Raw genomic sequence first — 20,529 nt, forward strand, 5'->3', positions numbered from 1 at the left:
GAATCCAAGAAAATCAACCAAGTAACAAGTCGATCATGCATCTGGTGATCAGAATAATCATCCAAGTAACAAGGTCATACACTAGATGGAATTAATATTTAAAAATCTACAACTCGAGACGTAGTACGTCGAGCGAAATAATCCAAATAAAGAAACCCTCATGTATATATCATATGTCTCAAATTATAGATAATCAAATATTAATCATGATCTATGTAGGAAAAAAATTACAACTGGTCCGTATCTCACAAGAATCCATAATCACCTTAAGTAACAATGTCATGTAACTAGCCATTCTATAACAGGTCACTGGTCCATATCTCACACAGAGTCAACGCTCATATCATCGGATAACTGACTGTTCATAAATCTCTCACGTGCATCCAATACCGCTACACGAATCGGTCAGAGGACTACACGCAATCCGATTCCGGACTAGTCCGAACTCAAGCAGGACTCGGGTGACTACACGACTTTTACTGACTAAAGTGACTACACGAATTCACTTTAGGCCAACAAACTAACGCCAGTGACTACACGAATTAACTGGCGCGAGCCTGGAAGATACATCAAAAGCCACATCCGATCACATGAATCAAAACTTCTCCATCTCAACTCTTCTCGCTTTTCTAAGTCAATAATCATAATCTGAACTAGATCTTTGGTCCACCTCCTACATTCAGTCAACGCACACACACATGTCACTAAGTCTTGTTCATGACGCGCAAAGCCACTAAGTCATGAACTACTAATGGTTCGCATATGCAACAAGTAACAATAAATACAACTGATTATGTACAATAATATCATGACATATTAGGTAATCAACATTAAGAGTCGTAAAATTATGAACAACAACTAAGTAATTCAGAAAATAATCTTTTTTCAAAATAATCTATTTATTTAAAATAATCATTTTTTAAAATAAATTCTTTTAGTTTATTTCTCATTATAACAATCCAAAATATTCCCTTTTTCAAAATAAATTCCTTTAAATTATTATAATTTTCCTAAAGTGATTCCGTTGTCAAAATAAATTCTGATGATTATTCTAAAATGATTCTTTTACCAAAATAAATTCTTTTAAGTTATTTCTAATCTTTTAAAATCATAAATCTATTTATTTAAAAAGTCCTTTTACAAAATAATTTCTTTTTAAATTAATTTTCTATTATAATAATCTAAAATAGTCCTTTATTCCAAAATAAATTCTTTTAAAATATTTTTTCTCATTATATTAATCTAAAATAATTCTTTTTCTCAAAATAAAATTCTTAGATATTATAAATTCTCTAAAATGGTTCTGTTGTCAACATAAATTCTTTTAATTAATAATAATTATTCTGAAAATACTCTTTATCATATTGTTATGATTTAATCAATATTATTTCATCAAACCACGCTCGCAGATAAATAACAGTCAATTTAGCATATATTTAATTCACCGCAGATCTAGAAATTAAAACGATGAGTCAAGAGCAAGAGGGATCTTGCCTCGAGTTATTGTCAAATGATACGTCATTACCGTGTGAGGATACGGGCCCGCGGATGAGATGGCGGCGACACTACTTGTTGTTTCAGCGATGCACGCAGCAGTTCGTGGCAGCGACGAGGGCTGCAGCGATAAGCTGCCGTGGCGGCCGGCTGGCGGCGGGACGGAAGGCGCCTGCTGACTGAGAGAGAGCCGGGCGCTGCAAGCGTGGCCGTCAAGCGCCCAGGCAAGCAGCGAAGGATCAGGGGTCATCGCTGAAAGCCACGGGAGATGAGCCTGCGTCAGAGCTCGGTGAGGCGGCTTGGCAAGAGCAGCGCACGATCTTGGCGCTGGAGGCGGGGGAGCATGGGTTCGGCCGATGGTCGAGTGGCGGGCGCGTCGCTGTAGTGAATCCCTGCAAGCGGCAGTGACAGGCGGAGCCTAGCCGCAGGGGTCAGTGCGGCGGCGCTGTGTCGGCCTAGGAGGCGCGAGCTCCGGGGATGAAGGAGATGGCAGCTGGGGTTGGCTTTGAGCGGGAAGATTAAGGGCGGAGAGGCCCGAGCGGGGGACGACGGACCCCCTCCTGCTTATGTGAAGGAGGAGCTCGAGGCCCGGAGTGGCAGGACATGGACGACGAGGAGGGCTGGCCGTTGGTGAGGCGCGGCCTTGGAGGTGACGGTCGAGGCGGTCGGAGCTGTGGTCACGATTGATCGGAGGGTGGTGGGGGGATGGAGACTGAGTGGAGGCTCGCTGAGCGGCGGAGAAGTGGCCCGGGCTGAACCGGTCACAGCTCGACGCGTAGGAGGTGCAGGGCTGGAACCTGTCGCCGCCGTTGACGTGTGCGGCTGTTAGAGCTCTCGCGGCGATTGAGCCTTTATTGCAGCGGTTAACGGCGGTGGAGGTTTGCTAGCTCTGGAGGAGCTTGGGGGTTCCGCTTTGGCGCTGTTCAGGTGGTCGTGGGGCGCTGCTGGGGCGGTAGCAGGCGGTGGAGCATGAGCGAGCTTGAAGGAGGTTGGCCGTTGGTGATGGAGGGGTGACGGTGGTGAGAGCGGAGCATTGGGCGGGTGGCGGTGCGAGGTCTCCCGATGCAGGAACACGAGGGACGGCACCGGAGGCAGGCGGTCGGAGGGGTGTGTTATTGGCGGCGGTGTCGGAGCTTGCTGCGGAGCAGCCCGTGTTGAAGGCTGAGGTGATGGACTGCGTCCGGTGCATGATGGATGGAGAGAGAGATGTCGAGATGAGAACAAATTTTCACTGTAGACCCAAACTAACTTTTAATTATCAAAATCGACCATTTTTTTAATTACCAAAATCGACCCATTTTATATCACGTAAGCTTAATCTCATTTCCTAATTAGTCGGTGTTGCTAACCCCGACTGTTTAGGAGTTGTTAAACCCCAATTAAAAACCTTAAACTTGATTTTTAATGCCCTAAACAGTCGGGGTTGGCAACCCCGACTAATTAGGAAATGTGATTAAGCTTACGTGGCATAAAGTTGGTCGATTTTGGTAATTAAAAAAATAGATCGGTTTTGATAATTAAAAGTTGGTTTGGGTCTACAGTAAAAAATTGTTCGTCGAGATGAAGAGAGAGAGGCTGAGAGAGAGCTGAGAGAAAATGAGAGAGAGAGAGAGAGAGAGAGAGAGAGAGAGAGAGAGAGAGAGAGAGAGAGAGAGAGTGGGGGGAGAGAGGGAGGGGAGAGAGAGAGAGAGATGGAGAGGAGTGAGGAAAACATGGAGGAAATTAGGGGAGGCGGGGTAGGGGTTTGAGGTGAGAGATGATGAGAGAGACTGATCGGAGAAGAAAACACAGGAAAAAAAAGCTAGATAACAAATTGACTGTCGTGCTGATCATCTAACAGCTACAAATAATGGTAGACATAAAGAGTGCAAGTTAAAAATATTAATAAAAGATAATTAATAATACAAATAATAATAATAACAATAATAAATTATTAATATTAATTTAAAAAGTTTTCACCATAACAACTTAATTTATAATTAGCAAAATCATTAATAAATATAAAATTAGATTTTTAAATCATAGAAAATTCTAGAAAATTAGGGAAAATACAAATACACTTCTTTTAAAAATAATATTTAATATATAAATACCAAAAAATTATTTAAACCAGTATTGAAATTTTGCGGTCATTACAAGTTTTAACCTAGGACAACTCAAGTAAACATGTAGATTTTGAGGGAAAGATCTTTAGGATTTCAATACTAAGCTTTCAAATTAATTTTCATTTCTGAAATCTCTTTCTCAAAACACTATGAATTCATTCCATTTGGTGCCAAGAGTGTAGAATTCAAGAAACCTAAAGAAAAGAAGCGCATTAACTGCCTATAACTGCCTATAATTAAGGGTGATTAGTTTTTCTACATTAGAGACAATGGGATATTTTATTATATGTTTATATATTTAGGAATATGCAAATAGTAGATAATTGCTCATTTGAGATTTTATTTACACTAATAGACTAACAAACATCCCTTGTGAAAACAAACAACCCACAATCATATATCGAGCAACAACATCTGAACATTCATGCTTCGATAAAAATTTATTAACCTTAACATCTGAGCAACGAACTTCATTGAGAGAGTCACCACCACCACCAACAACACTTTGATGAAAGACCCAAAAACAAAAACACTCTTTTCGTCATGAGCCCGGCAGAGTCAAGCCCAAAAATGTCAAGGCAAACCCAAAATGTCAAGGCCGAGATTGTATTCATCATTGATGAAAAATAATATAATCTTATTAAGCATGATAGGAGCTACAACATCATGCTCTTGTAGCCTATGAGGTCCACATCGTCATAGAGATTAGTCAATTATTGTGATTGATGAAAGGTTGACTGTATTGGAGGGAGACGCAGCCTAAAGAGATATATAATAAGAGAAAATATGAAAATGTGAAAGATTATCACAAGAAGCTATGAGAAGAGATATTTTCCCAATAGTATATGTTGAGAGATTACTTTCTCTGAGCGACTACAAAAAATTGCTCATTTTGTAAGAACACCACATCCATGATAATTTCTCTAACCTGAAAAGAAAGCAATTTATTACATGAAGAACAATTGAAAATGAATAAAAAAAGAAATAATAAAATAATCAGGTAAAGATGTACGTTCAATAGGTATGATGGAATAATTAATTTTAAAAAAGGAAATTATCTATTAAAGGACTCATTCATATTACACTTCAGTGAAGTTAAAAAAAATATTTAGAGATTTTCCCCTCTTTCTCCAGCGACGCCATTTTTAGTTGCACATTTGTAGAATAAACAAAATTTAGGAGATTCCACTTGAATTAATCATTAAAGGGAGCTAATGTTAAGCTATTGAAATGAACTGAAGCCAAACTCCCACTGAATCATAATTTGAAAGAAAATTGAATTTGATCAAAATCATCCAACATAAAATTTGAATTACTTGAATAGAAAAATCCTGCTGTAGTAGAAAAATATTAACTGCTCAAACAAAATTTGTCCAAATGGAACCTATGTGAAGCCTCTAAGTGCCTATGAGAACATAATAAATCAAAAAATCCAATCTATCATCTACTGCATAACCCATTTGTTGCAAGTACTACTTGTAGACCTGGTTTTTAGATGAGATGTGAAACTGTATGTTGGATCTACGTCATCAGTTGCATGATTCCTAAAGTTATAATGTGTAAACAATGATAGATTATGAGAGAAGGGGTTAAGTATTATGATATCGAAAGTCAACAATTTATACATATATAAAAGAATTCCCCTGATTTGCACCTAGCACTGACCAACGACCATGTAAATACAACAATAAAAAGATGAATATGGAGTTACACATTTACGCGCACAACTTTTTTCAAGAGATCATTGTTGGAGACATGCTTGTGGGGGCCACAAGAGTACAAAGGGATCACGTGAGCTTGAAAATCCCGTGATTGTTGATTGCATCTTCGTGTGGGGGCCACAAGTGTTCAAAGGAGAATTCCATTGGGTTTTTTGACGCGTGAAGTGATCTCGTGTCCAGCGGACAAAGTGAAAGCCCACCCGATTCAATTGTATAGCACCCCTATAAATTCCCATCCTAGGGCTTCGTGAAACGTGTGCAAAGTGTGAGGGGGGCGGCTGAGTTCTCTTTTGGTGCAAGCAAGTGCAGAGAGCTCTGTCTTGGAGGCGCGTGCAAAAGCTAAGGCAGAGGGGAAAGCAATTGGGCGGCTGCAGGTGTGCTATTGAGGGGATAGTTTTTTCGGCTGCGGCAATTAGCAGAGAGGCTCTTCGGTAGTTTTTTTTTGGCGGCGTCCCTTTGAGAGAGATTTTGTGAGAGATTAGAGAGTTAGTTTGAGGGTTTATTTTGTGAGATTGTAAACCTATTGTATTTTCTCTCTAATAGTAGATCCCCCTCCTTGCCCCGTTGACGTAGGCAGTTTGCCGAACCACGTAAAATTGGTTGTTTGAGTTTGTGGCCATTGTAATAGTTTTTAGGATCCCTCGACGCGCAGTCCTAGAGTTGACGAGAGGAAGAGCAAATATCCCACTTTGATGGGATATTAGGCTTTCAGATTCTTGTTCCCTTTGAGAAACAAGAATTCTTATCGATCTTTCTCTCTTATTGTGCACCAGAAACTCTGCCGAAATTTCCGCAGCGCACAACAAGTGGTATCAGAGCCCAGATTCCAGATCTAGGGTTTGGTTGGAGGAGTAGATCAAATTGGAGGCCCGTTTAGGACTTCGTTGGTGATAAAGGTGGGATCTTTTGGTAAAGACTCTATCTTTTTAGTTTTGAATCTATTCTTTGTTCGTTGGTGCGTAAAATGTCGGGGAAAGAAGGTGCTTCGGGTGTCGAGGGCGGTGCTTCTGGCGCGAAGACCATTCAAAGTCTGAATATCCATTCTATGAAGATAGATGTGAAAAAAATTTAATGGCACAAACAACTTTGGATTATGGAGATACGAGGTTTTGGATGCGCTGAACGCGCAGAATTTGGAGGATACCTTGGAGTTAGATGGCAAGCCAGATGAGATTGAAGAGAAGGTTTGGAAAAAGATGAATCGAACGGCGTGTGGTGTGATTAGGTCTTGTTTGACTCAAGATCTAAAATATGATGTGATGAATGAGACTTCTGCGAAGAAGATTTGGGAGATTCTCGAAAGCAAGTATTTGACCAAGAGTGTGGAAAATCGCTTGCATTTGAAGAGGAGACTTTATCGTTTCCAGTTGAAGAAGGGAACCTCCATTAGAGATCACATGAACCACTACACAAAGCTTCTTGCGGATTTGGCGAATGTGGATGTCAAGATTGAAGATGAGGACAAGGCGTTGCTGTTGTTGAGTTCCTTGCCCGACGAGGAATATGAGACCTTCGTTCTTACTCTGATTAATGGGAAGGCATCACTTTCGTATAGTGAGGTCACCGCTGCACTTGTGAATTATCAGCTTCGAAAGAAGGATAAGGAGGCTTCAGTTGAGCCAGTAGCGGAGGCGTTGGTCGCAAGAGGGAAGGGTCCAAACCGAAAGAATTGGAAGTCACAGTCTAGAGTAGGGCATCCTACAATTGGAAAAGATCAGTGTGCTTGGTGCAAGGAGACTGGTCATTGGAAGAAAGACTGCCCAAAGCTCGACGAATGGATGAAGAATAAGCAGAAGGGAAAAGGGAAGCAACCATCATCAGAAGCAAACATCGTATCGGATGGTAATAATTCTGACTCTTCTATTTATTCGCTTTCTATCAGTCCTACAGATAGCTATTCGGAGGAATCTGAATGGATGTTGGATAGTGGTGCGACCTATCATGTGTGCCCTAGAAGGGAATGGTTCTCCAGTTTTGAGAAGCTGGTGGATAGTGGTGTGGTGTACATGGCTGATAACCGTGCATGCCAGATCCTTGGGATAGGAAGAATTCGCATAAAGATGTTTGACGGGACTGTTAGAGAGTTAAACGATGTGAGATATGTTCCTTCTTTGAGGAAGAACTTGATCTCGATTGGAGCTTTGGTTGGAGAGGGTCTGAAGGTTCGTGTTGAGGACATGGTTCTCGAGATTGCGAGAGACTCTCGTATTTTGATGAAGGGCGTCAGGAGAAATAACCTGTATTACTTGACTGGAGGTATAGTGGCAGGTGGAGAGCTGACGACTTCTGTTGATTCGACTAGACTGCGGCATTTGGGGCTTGGCCATTCCAGTATTGATTCCTCGCATAGATTGAAAGAGGGTGCAAAGACCTGCAGTTTGAAGTCCAGTGAACATGTTGATGTGAGCAAGAAGACCGAGGTGAAGTGTGGCACCTCTATTCACCGTGCTAAGGGTCGTTCTGGAGGAGTTCACGTGGATGTTTGGGGGCCTTCCAAGGGGACATCATTGGGAGGTAATAGGCGTTTGGTTTCCTTTGTTGGTGGCTGTTCTAGGCGTGTTTGGGTTGCAACCAAATCCCCTTTGGAGAAAGTCCTAGTAGTTTCCAACACGGTGTTTGTTGTCAAGCAATGGTCTGCAGAAGAGTTTCTGGACAGAGGCTTCGACATATTTGGGTCATCTTATTAAAGAGTTGTCAACTGCTGTGATTGGAGGTAAAACTCCATTGGAAGATAGGTCTGGTAGTGTCACTTTGGTTGAGGCTTCGATGAGGGAGCTAATTGACTCTCAGCAGGAGGAGAGTTTTGGACAGACCTTAGAGGTATCGCAGCGGGTGGAGAGTGATGCTACTCCACATTGGGTAAAGATTACTCCAGATCATTCTGCATTGGTTGGGATTCCAGCTGAGGTGACACAGCGTGGAAGTTATTTGGATTTATGTGCAGATGATGAGTTGGGTTTTGAATCGAGTGCAGCTGGCAGACATAGTTTGGATATGACCATTGGTTCGCCTCAGGTGGAGGTGTTTGAGGCCATTGGAGGTGCTATCAGCCGCAGAGTTGATGATATTGGAGAAGGGTTGCGAACTCTTCTATTGGATTGAGGTCGTTCGCGGCCATTTGGGTGAACTACGTTCGGCTTGATTCCTTGGGCAAGAGGATACGTAGGCAGTCTTTATGATGCAGCCGGGTTGGATTATTTGATGGGGGTGAGATCGATTTGGTGAGTTGATACTGACATTTGGAGAGTGTTTGCATTCTCATTTGGGTTCTCGACTTGTTATGGATTGAGTCTGTTGTCGTGAATTGTTTCACGGTGTACTGGACACAACAAGTGAGACGTTTGGTTTGGTTGGTATCGGCTTAGTTTTGGGAAAACTTCGCCGAGGTGGAGAATTGTTGGAGACATGCTTGTGGGGGCCACAAGAGTACAAAGGGATCACGTGAGCTTGAAAATCCCGTGATTGTTGATTGCATCTTCGTGTGGGGGCCACAAGTGTTCAAAGGAGAATTCCATTGGGTTTTTTGACGCGTGAAGTGATCTCGTGTCCAGCGGACAAAGTGAAAGCCCACCCGATTCAATTGTATAGCACCCCTATAAATTCCCATCCTAGGGCTTCGTGAAACGTGTGCAAAGTGTGAGGGGGGCGGCTGAGTTCTCTTTTGGTGCAAGCAAGTGCAGAGAGCTCTGTCTTGGAGGCGCGTGCAAAAGCTAAGGCAGAGGGGAAAGCAATTGGGCGGCTGCAGGTGTGCTATTGAGGGGATAGTTTTTTCGGCTGCGGCAATTAGCAGAGAGGCTCTTCGGTAGTTTTTTTTTTGGCGGCGTCCCTTTGAGAGAGATTTTGTGAGAGATTAGAGAGTTAGTTTGAGGGTTTATTTTGTGAGATTGTAAACCTATTGTATTTTCTCTCTAATAGTAGATCCCCCTCCTTGCCCCGTGGACGTAGGCAGTTTGCCGAACCACGTAAAATTGGTTGTTTGAGTTTGTGGCCATTGTAATAGTTATTAGGATCCCTCGACAGGTCAGTCCTAGAACTGATGAGAGGAAGAGCCGATATCTCACTTGGTTGAGATATCCGCTTCAGATTCTTGTCTCCTTGGTGAGACGGGAATTCTTATTATCGATCTTTCTCTCTTATTGTGCACCAGAAACTCTGCCGAAATTTCCGCAGCGCACAACAATCATAAGTCAGAGATGATAACACAAGAAACCTGAAACTCCTTAATTATATCCATAGTTATCATATCAATCATTGCTAGGTGACCCTTGCGCCCTCCCATCATCATGTGACGACCACTCGTTGTGTATTCGAGTGTATATGGTCCTAACTTTGCACATTTATAAGAAATTATCATGAATCCATGTATATAAAAAAAATCAATCATGCAGTTAGAGTGACAAATAAAACTATAAGCAAATTGATATCATTTAACAAGATGGTATATAAAAGAGCTCCGGGGGCAATCATAAACTTATTAAGTCAAGATTGAAATACTTATAAAACTAAAAGGAAAAAAAATGTAAAACCATTTTAAAGCATGACACCAGTTGCATATTGCTGAAACAAATAGTTGATCAATTATGTTTACCTAGCAATATCACATCAAATGGCTTTCTAGAACTATTAATATCTTCTTCTTAAAGTATATCTTCTTGCTTGAAGAGGTTAATGCCTTGAGGAGATGAAGAGTATTTATAGATTGATGGAGCAGATGAACTGTATATCCTCTTGAAGTATTTCTTTTTTCACAATGAGAGGAGTATTTATAGATTGATGGAGGAAATGAAGAGATTAATGCCTTGAACGAGATTAAAGAGGAATAGTCTCATAATTAGGTTTGAATTACAGTTAATAGGGAGGAACAATTATAAGTGCACCTCTTAAGATTCAAACGTCATGCATTAAACTTCAATTCCTCATGAAAATTAAAGCTCATCCTCTGAAGAATTTGGTAAATAATAAATTGAGCTTTGACATTACTTGGACATCAATTGGGCATCTCTTGACATGCATGTGTTGTTCACTCATATTGATTATTATGTATATTTATTATGGATATGTATATGCATGTGTGGTTTTATCATATAAATAAACAAAAGTACATGAATATCCATAATAATAAATGGAAACTTTTACAATTATACGAAAAAGTTGAAGGGTATTTTTGGATGAAAAGTCTTAATACCATTCACACTTTTAAAATAGTTATAAGATAAAATTAGAATTAATAAAATTGTAAAGGGCAAAATAGGTATGCAAAAGTTTTGACATGTGTTTTCTCTTTTAGAAGTAGTATTTAGAAGTAGTATAACAAGAGAGGAAATTCCTCTCGTTGCTACGATATTTGGGGCATGTATACTCATTTGTTGGAGCCACAGATGTACAGAATGGTATCAGAATTTATAAAATAAACGGAAAATGTGACAAACAAGGATTAAAAGCATTTCCACGGAGCAGTAAAAACTCCAACAAATTTCATTTTTATAGAAAATACACTATGTGCATCAAGATTGCAAGTGAATCTAAGAACCTCAGCGAAACACAAAAAACAACACCAAAGGCAGGAAACTTGAAAGGCGACCAACAAGCCAAATTTGATGCCTCTGTGATAGGCTAACTACTTGCAAATTCATAGAACCACACAATTTTCAGTTTGCGTTTTATAGAAGCTAAGCTAAATTACAATGTTCATGCGGTATATCTTCAACCTGCTTCCTGCTCAAATTCATCACCCTCAGACTCATCCACGTTATCTGGATCATCGTCTTCTGCGTCAGCATCAAAATCTTCCTTGTAATCAGTGTTAATCTTCCCAATCACCGGCACACTGCTATTTATCTTTCTGATTTCACTCCACTGCAGAAATAGAAACTTTGTTAAAGTATCAAACTAAGCAATCTACAAATCAAAAGAGGGTTATTTGCGGATAGACCCCTGTACTATCGCCTAATTGCGGGATAGCCCCCTGTTGTTAAATTGCTGTGGATAGATCCCCTGTAGTATTCCCAAGTGCAAATAAAACCCTGAGTGATTTATTCTACTCTTAAACTAGTCAAAAAGGTTCCCTCAGGGATCTATCTGCACAAATAGAACTACAGGGTTCTATCCACCATTAGGCTATTGTATAGGAGCTCTATCCACATTTAACCCAATATACAATTACACGTGATTCCTAACACAGAAGAGAGGAATTTACTAATACCAAAGTCTGATTAGGATTAAATTATACATCCTCGTCTATTTATTTAAAACTGGCCCTCATATATAAACTTTCTTATAAATTACCACATCAATAAACACTATTCAACACCATCGTTAAGATCTAGTGGGCAAATATCAGACATGACTAACAATTCTCTCTATTTTTCGAGGAAAAAAAACATGACTAACAATTCTATTACATCACATTGCAAGTCCTGACAGAAATCCATTCTAGTGATATATTTGAGGCCATTACTATTTAAAAACTTTAAGACCTAAAAATGCAGCACATGTTAATTCAGGAAAAAAAATAAGAAATTGAGCTAATTAAGTTTCCAGGTTTCATACACGAAAGGGTTTTAAGAAAGTTCTCATATATCATGAGGCCCACATGCCACATAGGTCAGACCACTCCCAAGTGACTTCTCTGAGGGTAAAACAGTGAAAAAAGCACTCAGGGTGTAAATCTGCAGCAATAAAACTAGAGGGGTAGTAAGTTGAAAGCAACGATACTCAAGGGGGTCTAGCCGCATTTAAGCCTTAAGAAAAATATCATTAAAAATGGTGATACAACTAGTTTCAAGTGCAAGAATAGTGAGGCACCCATCACTTTGAAGAACTTCATAGTCAATATACAAAACTTTCAACGGACCTTGGAAATGGAAAGAATGCTTTCAAGGGAGGCAAGATTGAATTTAAGAGAAAACTAAGGACCTGTGATTGAATTTAAGAGAAAACTAAGAAACTGAAGGAATCAAGTTTCACCTTTCGCTCCTTAAATTTACCCTGCCAAACACCCAAGACCATCTCCTACAAGCTACTGGTAAAGAAACTCATAAAGTCATGTTTCAAACAGGAAGATAATGTCTAGGATAACAACTTTTAAGCAGGAAGACATGGAGAGACAGCTACAATATATTAATTATTGACATTATTAATCTCATCCTGAGAAAAGCTATGAGATCTATTTAGTGCTAGTGGTTTAACTATCACAGGACAATAATATAGTTAAAGACAGGGATAAGGATGACTGCAAGACTAAGCACTGGCTTACACTTTCTTTCTGCTCTTCCTTACTGATCCCCTTTTTATATTCATTCTAAGCCTCTCCCTTATCCCAGTATATGAGAATTATTGAGTGTTTGTCCAAGTGTTACGTCATAGCTAAGTGTCCAACACGATAATTGTGTTGTAAAATAGGGTCGGGTTAATAATTACTCGTGCTTTGGGGGTTAATAAACCATTCTAGTTACCAGTGGAGCAAAATTCTTGTAAGTTTGAAGCAAGGATATGATGATAAACTCACTAGTTCCTTTTCTGAAAAAGATTTCTCTAATCTGAGGCAAACTTGATAAAAATTTGTTTACTGAAGTAAAAGTGAAGATATTGGTATATCTTACTATATGTGGATGATGTCATTTTCAGAAATATTACTGAGCTCTTTATGTGAAATTTGTCAGAATATGCTAGAGCAATTACAAACATGCATAATGGGAGTTGTTCTTTCTTAGGTTGCAAAACAAGAAGACTAGGAATAATCATCCATCAAAGAGAATATGACTAGAACTAGCATGCATAGAAATCTACAATAAAGGATGCAAAACCAACCTCACCTCAACTACGCTGGACAAACAGTAATAAAGAGGTAGATCAGAAACTATATAATGGTATGATAGGTAATCTACTTGACCTATATTGTGCCTAGAATTTGATTATGTGCTAGTTATCAAAACTCTTTAAGAAATATCTCATTTATTTGATGTGACGTGCATTATCAGTTCATTTAAATCTGTTCTATCCCTACATCAGTTGATTTGCTCGTTCGTAGAGATGCCATTGTGCACAAGCAAAATGGGTAAGTAGGTTCTGAAGGCACTTGTTATTTCTCAGTCACTCCCTTCTTTCTTATACTCAAATCTTTACTCACCCTCCATTGTCTCCAACACCGGACAGCAACAAAAACTAAAACAGCCCAAAACATCATACCTTTACTCACCCAACATCCCTCAAAACTTTTCCATACCTAGTTATAAACCTCCAACATTAAGATCCGTGTACAGTGTAATCTTCCTAGTTGATATTTGAGATTTTCCTATCCAACAGTAACGAAGGTCAACAATATGATGCTAGGGTTGAAAACCAACAATAACTATTATAGTCAGGTATAATTACCATTGAAGTTGCAATAACAAAAACAATGCATTAATTAGCACTTGATTTGAGATAATGGGAAACACGACACAAAGTAACCCATAACACATTATATTCATCACACATACACACACTGCCATGCATCACACACAACACATTCTCGCACATATATATACAAGAAAAACTCTTCTAAACTTGAGTTGAAAGGAGTCGTTATCCACCAAGGTTTCTAACCGTTGGATTTAATTACCACCATTTCCAAACAACATTGGTTGTGCTTTAATTTAAAATGAGACCACCGACTTCTTTATGTTGGTGTTTCTAACATGGCTTAATGCAATGTTTGTTAAAGATCCTAAGTGCATTCCGATGGGTCAAGACCCTACAAAGAGGAGTGTGGCCCTTCCTAATACGGTTCATCAATTTCGCAATTGGCATATCCTACGAAAATCACATGAGCATCTAGGGGTTTGACTTGGCACAAAAAAAAGTTTCAAAAAACCTTTATGTGATGCATTAATTTAAGCTTCACAATAGAGGATTTTAAATCAAGTTGGACTTCCATGATAGAGAAACATAAGAGGGAAGATAACCCACATCCAAAGTTATTGATAGCGGATAGCGTCGCGTAGCAGTGAGGTACCACTAAGGCTATCTGCGCCTACAACGGCACAATAGCGACAAATAGTGCATAGTCAAATCGTGATCAAATTTAAATACATTTAAAAATTCTAAAAAATAAGAAAAATTATTTAAAAAATTTTAGAAATTCTACAAATGTGTATTTGATGATTTATAGAGATCCTAAGCATGAAATAGATGTGTAACTATTAACAAAGTACTATAAAGAATAAAAAAACACTGAAGATGGTGGAGGGAGCACCGGATATAAGGAGGAAGCGATGGAGATGGTGAGGAAGCACCAACGGCTAGGGTTTTTTCTCTTTTGTGACTGTGAATCAAAGATGGGGGAGAGAGAGAAGAGCTCTGATAAGGTTTTAATGATAAAATGGGTCAGGTTTGGGTATGGGTCGAGGAGAATATAAAAACTACCCACCAAATGAAGGCTGGCTTTTGGCCGCTATTTGCTACCGCTTTCGCTCATAGCATAGCGGTAGCCATCATTAACGCTATGAAAACTGCTATAGCGGCGCTATGCATCGCTATCTAGAACAGTGCACACATCTAAAACAAATGTATCAGATTCGAGATAATTGGGTGACATACTTTAGAAACATATTGTGTTTTTTCATGTCTACAACACAAATTAAGTGAAGTTTCAACGCACTTCTCAAAGGCTGAATATATAACTATGCAACAGTTTATGAGTTTGTCAATATTAAAGGACTCTAGAAGATCTATAAGACATAAAAGAGGAGGATTATCAATCTTTACAATTCATCTTCATGGTCTGCAAGCTCTATAGAGAGACATGCACAGATGATTTATACTCGAACAATGTTCACGGTCTTTAGAGAGCAACAAAAAGAGACATTTTCGTTTATCTTGAAAAATGGAGCCTAAAGCATTATACAAATGATTGCAAGTTTCAAACCCGAACAAACTACATTCTAAAAGAACTTATATGGTTATCATCCAAATCTCTATGATAGTATCTTGCAATTGTAAAATATATCAATTCAATAAAATGGCCTGCTTGCATGTACTACTAAAGGTGCTTTTGCACCTTGATATCTTTGAATGCCCTCTTAATAAATTCTAAAGAGATAGACTGAAAGAAGTGTTGATTGTAGGCATAGCTCTTAAGGAGCGATAAGGCTTTAGACCCCCAATTTTTAAATAAAAGTCTATGAGCCAATGACTACAAGCCGAAGGCCAAAGCTCAAATTTTATAAGTCATAGGCTTTTTCCCTCTCCCTAATTTTATCCTGGCTACACCCTAGGTTGATATACATCAAAGACATAGGCTTTTTCCCTGTCCCTAGTTTTATCTTGGCTACACCCTAGGTTGATATGCATCAAAGTCTTAGCATTTCACCATGAAATTCCTTCTGAAAAATTAATGTTCAATAGTTTATGTTAGAAAGTAATGAAATTGATTATAGAATATTCGACATGTAATGACTTGTATAACTTGACAAATAAAAAAATAGATCAAGTTGTGGAAGAATTAGTTGTCACGAAAATGCAATTATATAGAAAAGTTCCTGTAAAATTAAGTTGATAGGAGATATTGTCTACCAAGGTTTTTAACCATTACATTTAATTGTGAGATCAAGATCTTCACCATGATTTATATCTAAAATCTCAATATGAGTCAAAAAATTTAGAAATATTGTACTATATTTAGAAACATTATACCTTATTTTAAATGGCTAAATTACCATATTAGTATATTTAGTGGCACATTTATATCAATAAGACTTATTTAGTGGCACAAACAACAATAACGAATATTTAGTGAGACTCATATAATCAACAATGCCTATCCGATTGTCAGAGGTGAAATTTGAGCCCAAAATTATAGATTTTTTGCACATATACCCCTTAAATCTCTCATATGTACACATTAGCCCACAAATCTTGGTTCTTACAAAAATAAAACCTCTCTTCATCTCTTAACTAACAACAAGAACAAATTAAAATCTACCTCATTCCCCGAACCAATGCTCAAATTTACATGACCCTAATTAGTGTCATTATAATTGGTTGTTGGTTCATGAAGAATACTTGATGACAAATCATGATGTTTTCTGAGCTTCTTTCGTTTGCGCTTGTTCATCTTCCTCTTCCTCCTCTTCTTCACACTATCAGCTACATCGTCGGCCTTTCACCATAATCACTAACATAAGAGCTCATCATTCTGTTAAATTGAACGAACCCATGAAGAGCAATTGGGTTCAACATAAAGTAATGGGGAAAAGATGGGTAAAATATGAGAAATGGGTCATAGTGAAGTCATGGAGAAAATAGGGTTTGAGAAAAGGGTTTTGTTGAGGGATTTCAGGAATCTCAGTGGTGAAGAGGGCAAGGGTTTTTGGAGAACTGATGTTGCTATGTGAGAGAGAGAGAAAGAGGTTGTTTCTTCTTCAAAAATAAGATTTGGGGGATAAATATGCAAATATGAGAAATTTGAGGGATATATATGCAAAAATTCATAATGTTGCGGTCAAAGTTCACGCCGGTAATCACATAGACATTAATAGCGATTTGAGGCACACTAAATATACCTTATTGTCGGCAACGCCACTAAATAGATCTTATTGGTACAGATTTGCCATTAAATATATCAATCTGATAATTAAGCCTATTTTAAAATAAAAGATATACACCTTGCAAGCACTATTGTGGCTCTTATGACATTTCTGCATGTTCTTGGCTTTGGCTTTCAACTCCGAGGTGTTGCTTCTTTATTTTTCCTTTGCAATTTGAAGTCAAAGGAAGTGTCATTGTCCAATTATTGTACATGTTTTGCTTAAGAATATCAAAAGCTTGGATCTACATCATGTTGTTATGTCCCAACCTATTCTCTTGAAATTGCCATTTAGCCAACACCTAATTCTTCTAGAACTTGATCTATTTTTTGATTTGTTGAATTGTGCAAATTCTTCCACTACATGTAGAACCTTCTATAACCAATTTCATCATTTTCCGACACAAACTATTAAACATTAGTCTTTAAGGAGGAATTTGATGGTGCAGTGCTATGACTTTGGTGTATATCAACCAATGATATAGATAGAATAAAAAGGTGAGGGACAAAAACCTATGACGCATAGAAGGCTTCGGCTCATGGTCTTTATCTCATAACCTTTTATTTAAAGTTTAAGAGGCCCAAGGCCTCCCCTGCCCCTTAAAGGCTCTGCCCATGATCAACACTTCCTTCGACGAATTTGTCCATCTCTTTAAAATTTATTGAGGATATTTCAAAGATATCAAAGTGTAAAAGCAATTTCAGTAAACCATTTCGATGAATTCATATATTTTGCAAATTGCAAGATACTATCAAAGGATGATAAGCATACGAGTTCTTTTAGCACTTAGTTTGTTCGGGTTTATGACATTGCAATACTTTGCATAATGTTTAAGGCTCCACTTCATAAAAAATAAATGAAAATCTCTTTTAGTTGCTCTCTAAAAACCCTGAACATTGCTCTAGTATAAATCCTTGTGCATGCTTCTCTGTTGGGCTTGGAGACCATGAAGATGGCTTGTATAGTTAAGATTGATATTCTCCTTCTCTTCTACATCTTATAAATCATCTGGAGTTATTTTATTTCACAAACTCATAAATTGTTGTAAGTTATATATCTAACATTTGAGAAGTGCGTTAAAACTCACTTCTTTGTATTGCATATATGAAAGCACAAAATATGTTTCTAAAGTATGTCGCACTCAATTACCTCGAATTCAATTCAAGTGTTTTAGTTATATGTTATTTTTAACTCCAGGCTTCTCTATCATGAAAGTTCAACTTGATTCAAAATCCTCAACAATTAGGCTTAAATTGATGCAACAAAAAAATATATTGAAACTTTTCTTTAGTGCCAAATAAAGCCCTAGATGCTCGTGTGCTTTCCATAGAGAACGCCATTTGCGAAACCGATGAATCACGTTAGAAAGGACTTCGCTTCTCTCTTCCCTCTTTGCAAGCTGTTGATCCGTCAGAATACACTTAGAATGTTTACCAAACATTGCAATAAGACATGTACAAAATAGACGCACAAAGGAGTCAATGGTCTCTTCTCTAATTAAAGGACAACCAAATAATACGACTTGAGAATGGTGGTTTACCTTGATGAATGGTGCAAATGGCATGTTGTACTTATTTGTACAGTAAGAAGCATTAAAAGTGACGGCATAAGCAAATTGTTAGTACAGTAGAAGGCATCAAAAGTGACTAATCTCAATATTACAGGAAGCGCTAGGCAAACTAGATGTTTGAGCCAGCGCCTAGCGCCTAGACATCTAGGTGTATGCTTAGGTGTCGACTAGGTAGTTGGCTATTTTTTAAATTATTTAGTTATAATAATTAGTAAAAATATATATTAAATTCATAGAAACTTGCTAAAAAAAGAAAAAAAGGATAGCAAAATTAGATCCACAAATAAACCATGCATACTTAAATACTAAGTAGCCAAAACAATAACTAACATGGTTATAGAAAGTACCAGGGGGCTTAGGCGTTGGACCCGAGCCTAGAACCTAGGATGGTTTCCTTTTTTATTTTTTAATTACAATAATTGATGGTAAATGTTAATATTATAGAAAGCTCAAATGCTGGACTGGTGTCTAGGCAGATTTCTTTCTTCATTTAAGTGGTGATTAATGAGATTTTATTGAAGGTCGGAGGAGGTAGTGAAGGTGTTCATATTTGAAAATTAAATGAGTTTAAAGGAGGTTGGAGGACGTGAAGACTGCAACACAGAAAATCACGATCAATGCCTAAAAGATACAATCCACATAAACAGACAGTACTCCCCTAAACACTCCTAAAATCTAGGAAGGCAGCCTATGTACCGCGCATGTGCTAGGCGCTTGTTAGGCGGTCTAGGTACCGCCTAGGCCTAGGCATACGCCTAAACAGTCTAGGCGGGTTTTTTTTAAAACAGTGCTACATCTCCAAAATGTTGGTAGGCATCCTTGATCTCTCGTCGACTTAAAATATATTCTTTGCACAATTATTACTATCTCAAATTCAATCCACGCCATTTCCAAACACATTGCATGTGGCTCGACATCATTCATAATGCCAGGACACAAAAGAGGACATGCTTCACCCTATATTCATCTTCCCCCTCCCTCTTTGTTTCAACCTACAATGCAGCACAAAGAACCACCCACCCCATTTGCAACCTCGAACATCACCACTGATGACCTTTAATGAGCTTCCGACATTAGCTTGATTATCCTTCTCACGTGATCTCTTTCAATTGGGCCCCAATGAGTTATAGTACCAGCCCATCAAGCTGTCGAACGATTCCTTTCCTCCAATGAAGCTCCAACAAGGTCTTCGAAAGACGCTTAGACTTGTTTGGCACCCGACATACCTGAACCTCTGCAGAACAATTACAGATAGTTATCAAAGACTTCACATCTAAACACTGCCAACTTTAGATCCTGATCAGATTCGTATAGCCGCCAAAGTTCACGATTTTGAGATCCTTCAGCTATCCAACTAGAGCTCCACCCTGGTCCCATCACAAAAGTTGCCTCATATTCCTTTGTAATAAAATTTGCAAGAACATTTTTAAAATTTAGCCATGTAAATTAGGACGAGCAGATAGACATCATTCGCACGTTCAGACAGATCAATATGGTATGTCCATTAACATTATCATTGTACAAGAAGCAAAAGATAACTGTATGGAATGGCGAATTCTTTCTACTACTCACAGATGCTCTCTTGGCTTATGGAATGCACAAAATATATGCAAATTCTTCAAGCTACAAAAATCAGTGCTTTGAGCAATCTGCATCTTAAACAATTATGCAAAGGAAATTTCACTATCTGATTGCATGGATGCCTTCATAATGTCTGGGACTACTTTTCGAGTTCTTGACATGTAGAAACATTCAATTTTTTTTAAAGACCTTTTGCAGATGTTCTCATGAGAAAACTTAAACATCATAAAATCAGGGAACCATATAACTCCAATAATTATATATATTGTATCCAGAAGTAATCACGAAGATTGTGACCATTGCTAGTCTAAAAGTCTAAATTTTGTATATCAGATACGCCACTAGTAAGCACATTGTCCTTCACAATGTTCACATATACAAACAAATACAAATTTTCATAATGCAAGCCCGAATTCATTATCTTCTTTTCTGAATGCTAAGACACTCAAACACTTAATACCAGTGATCTGTAGAAGTCCAACACTATATAC

At 38.4% G+C, this 20,529-nt stretch overlaps 1 protein-coding gene across 1 annotated transcript in view; it reads right to left on the reverse strand.

Moving 5' to 3' along the window:
• The window catches only part of LOC109839891, a 23,106-nt gene continuing 13,327 nt past the window's right edge, over positions 10,751 to 20,529 (reverse strand). The window contains exon 3 of the mRNA XM_020408344.1: positions 10,751 to 11,176. Within this exon, the coding sequence (XP_020263933.1) occupies positions 11,024 to 11,176 (153 nt within the window). The 3' untranslated portion in view covers positions 10,751 to 11,023. The remainder of the gene's footprint in view (positions 11,177 to 20,529) is intronic.

The sequence above is a fragment of the Asparagus officinalis genome, chromosome 5 (genome assembly GCF_001876935.1).
Source record: "Asparagus officinalis chromosome 5, Aspof.V1, whole genome shotgun sequence".
Lineage (NCBI taxonomy): Eukaryota > Viridiplantae > Streptophyta > Magnoliopsida > Asparagales > Asparagaceae > Asparagus > Asparagus officinalis.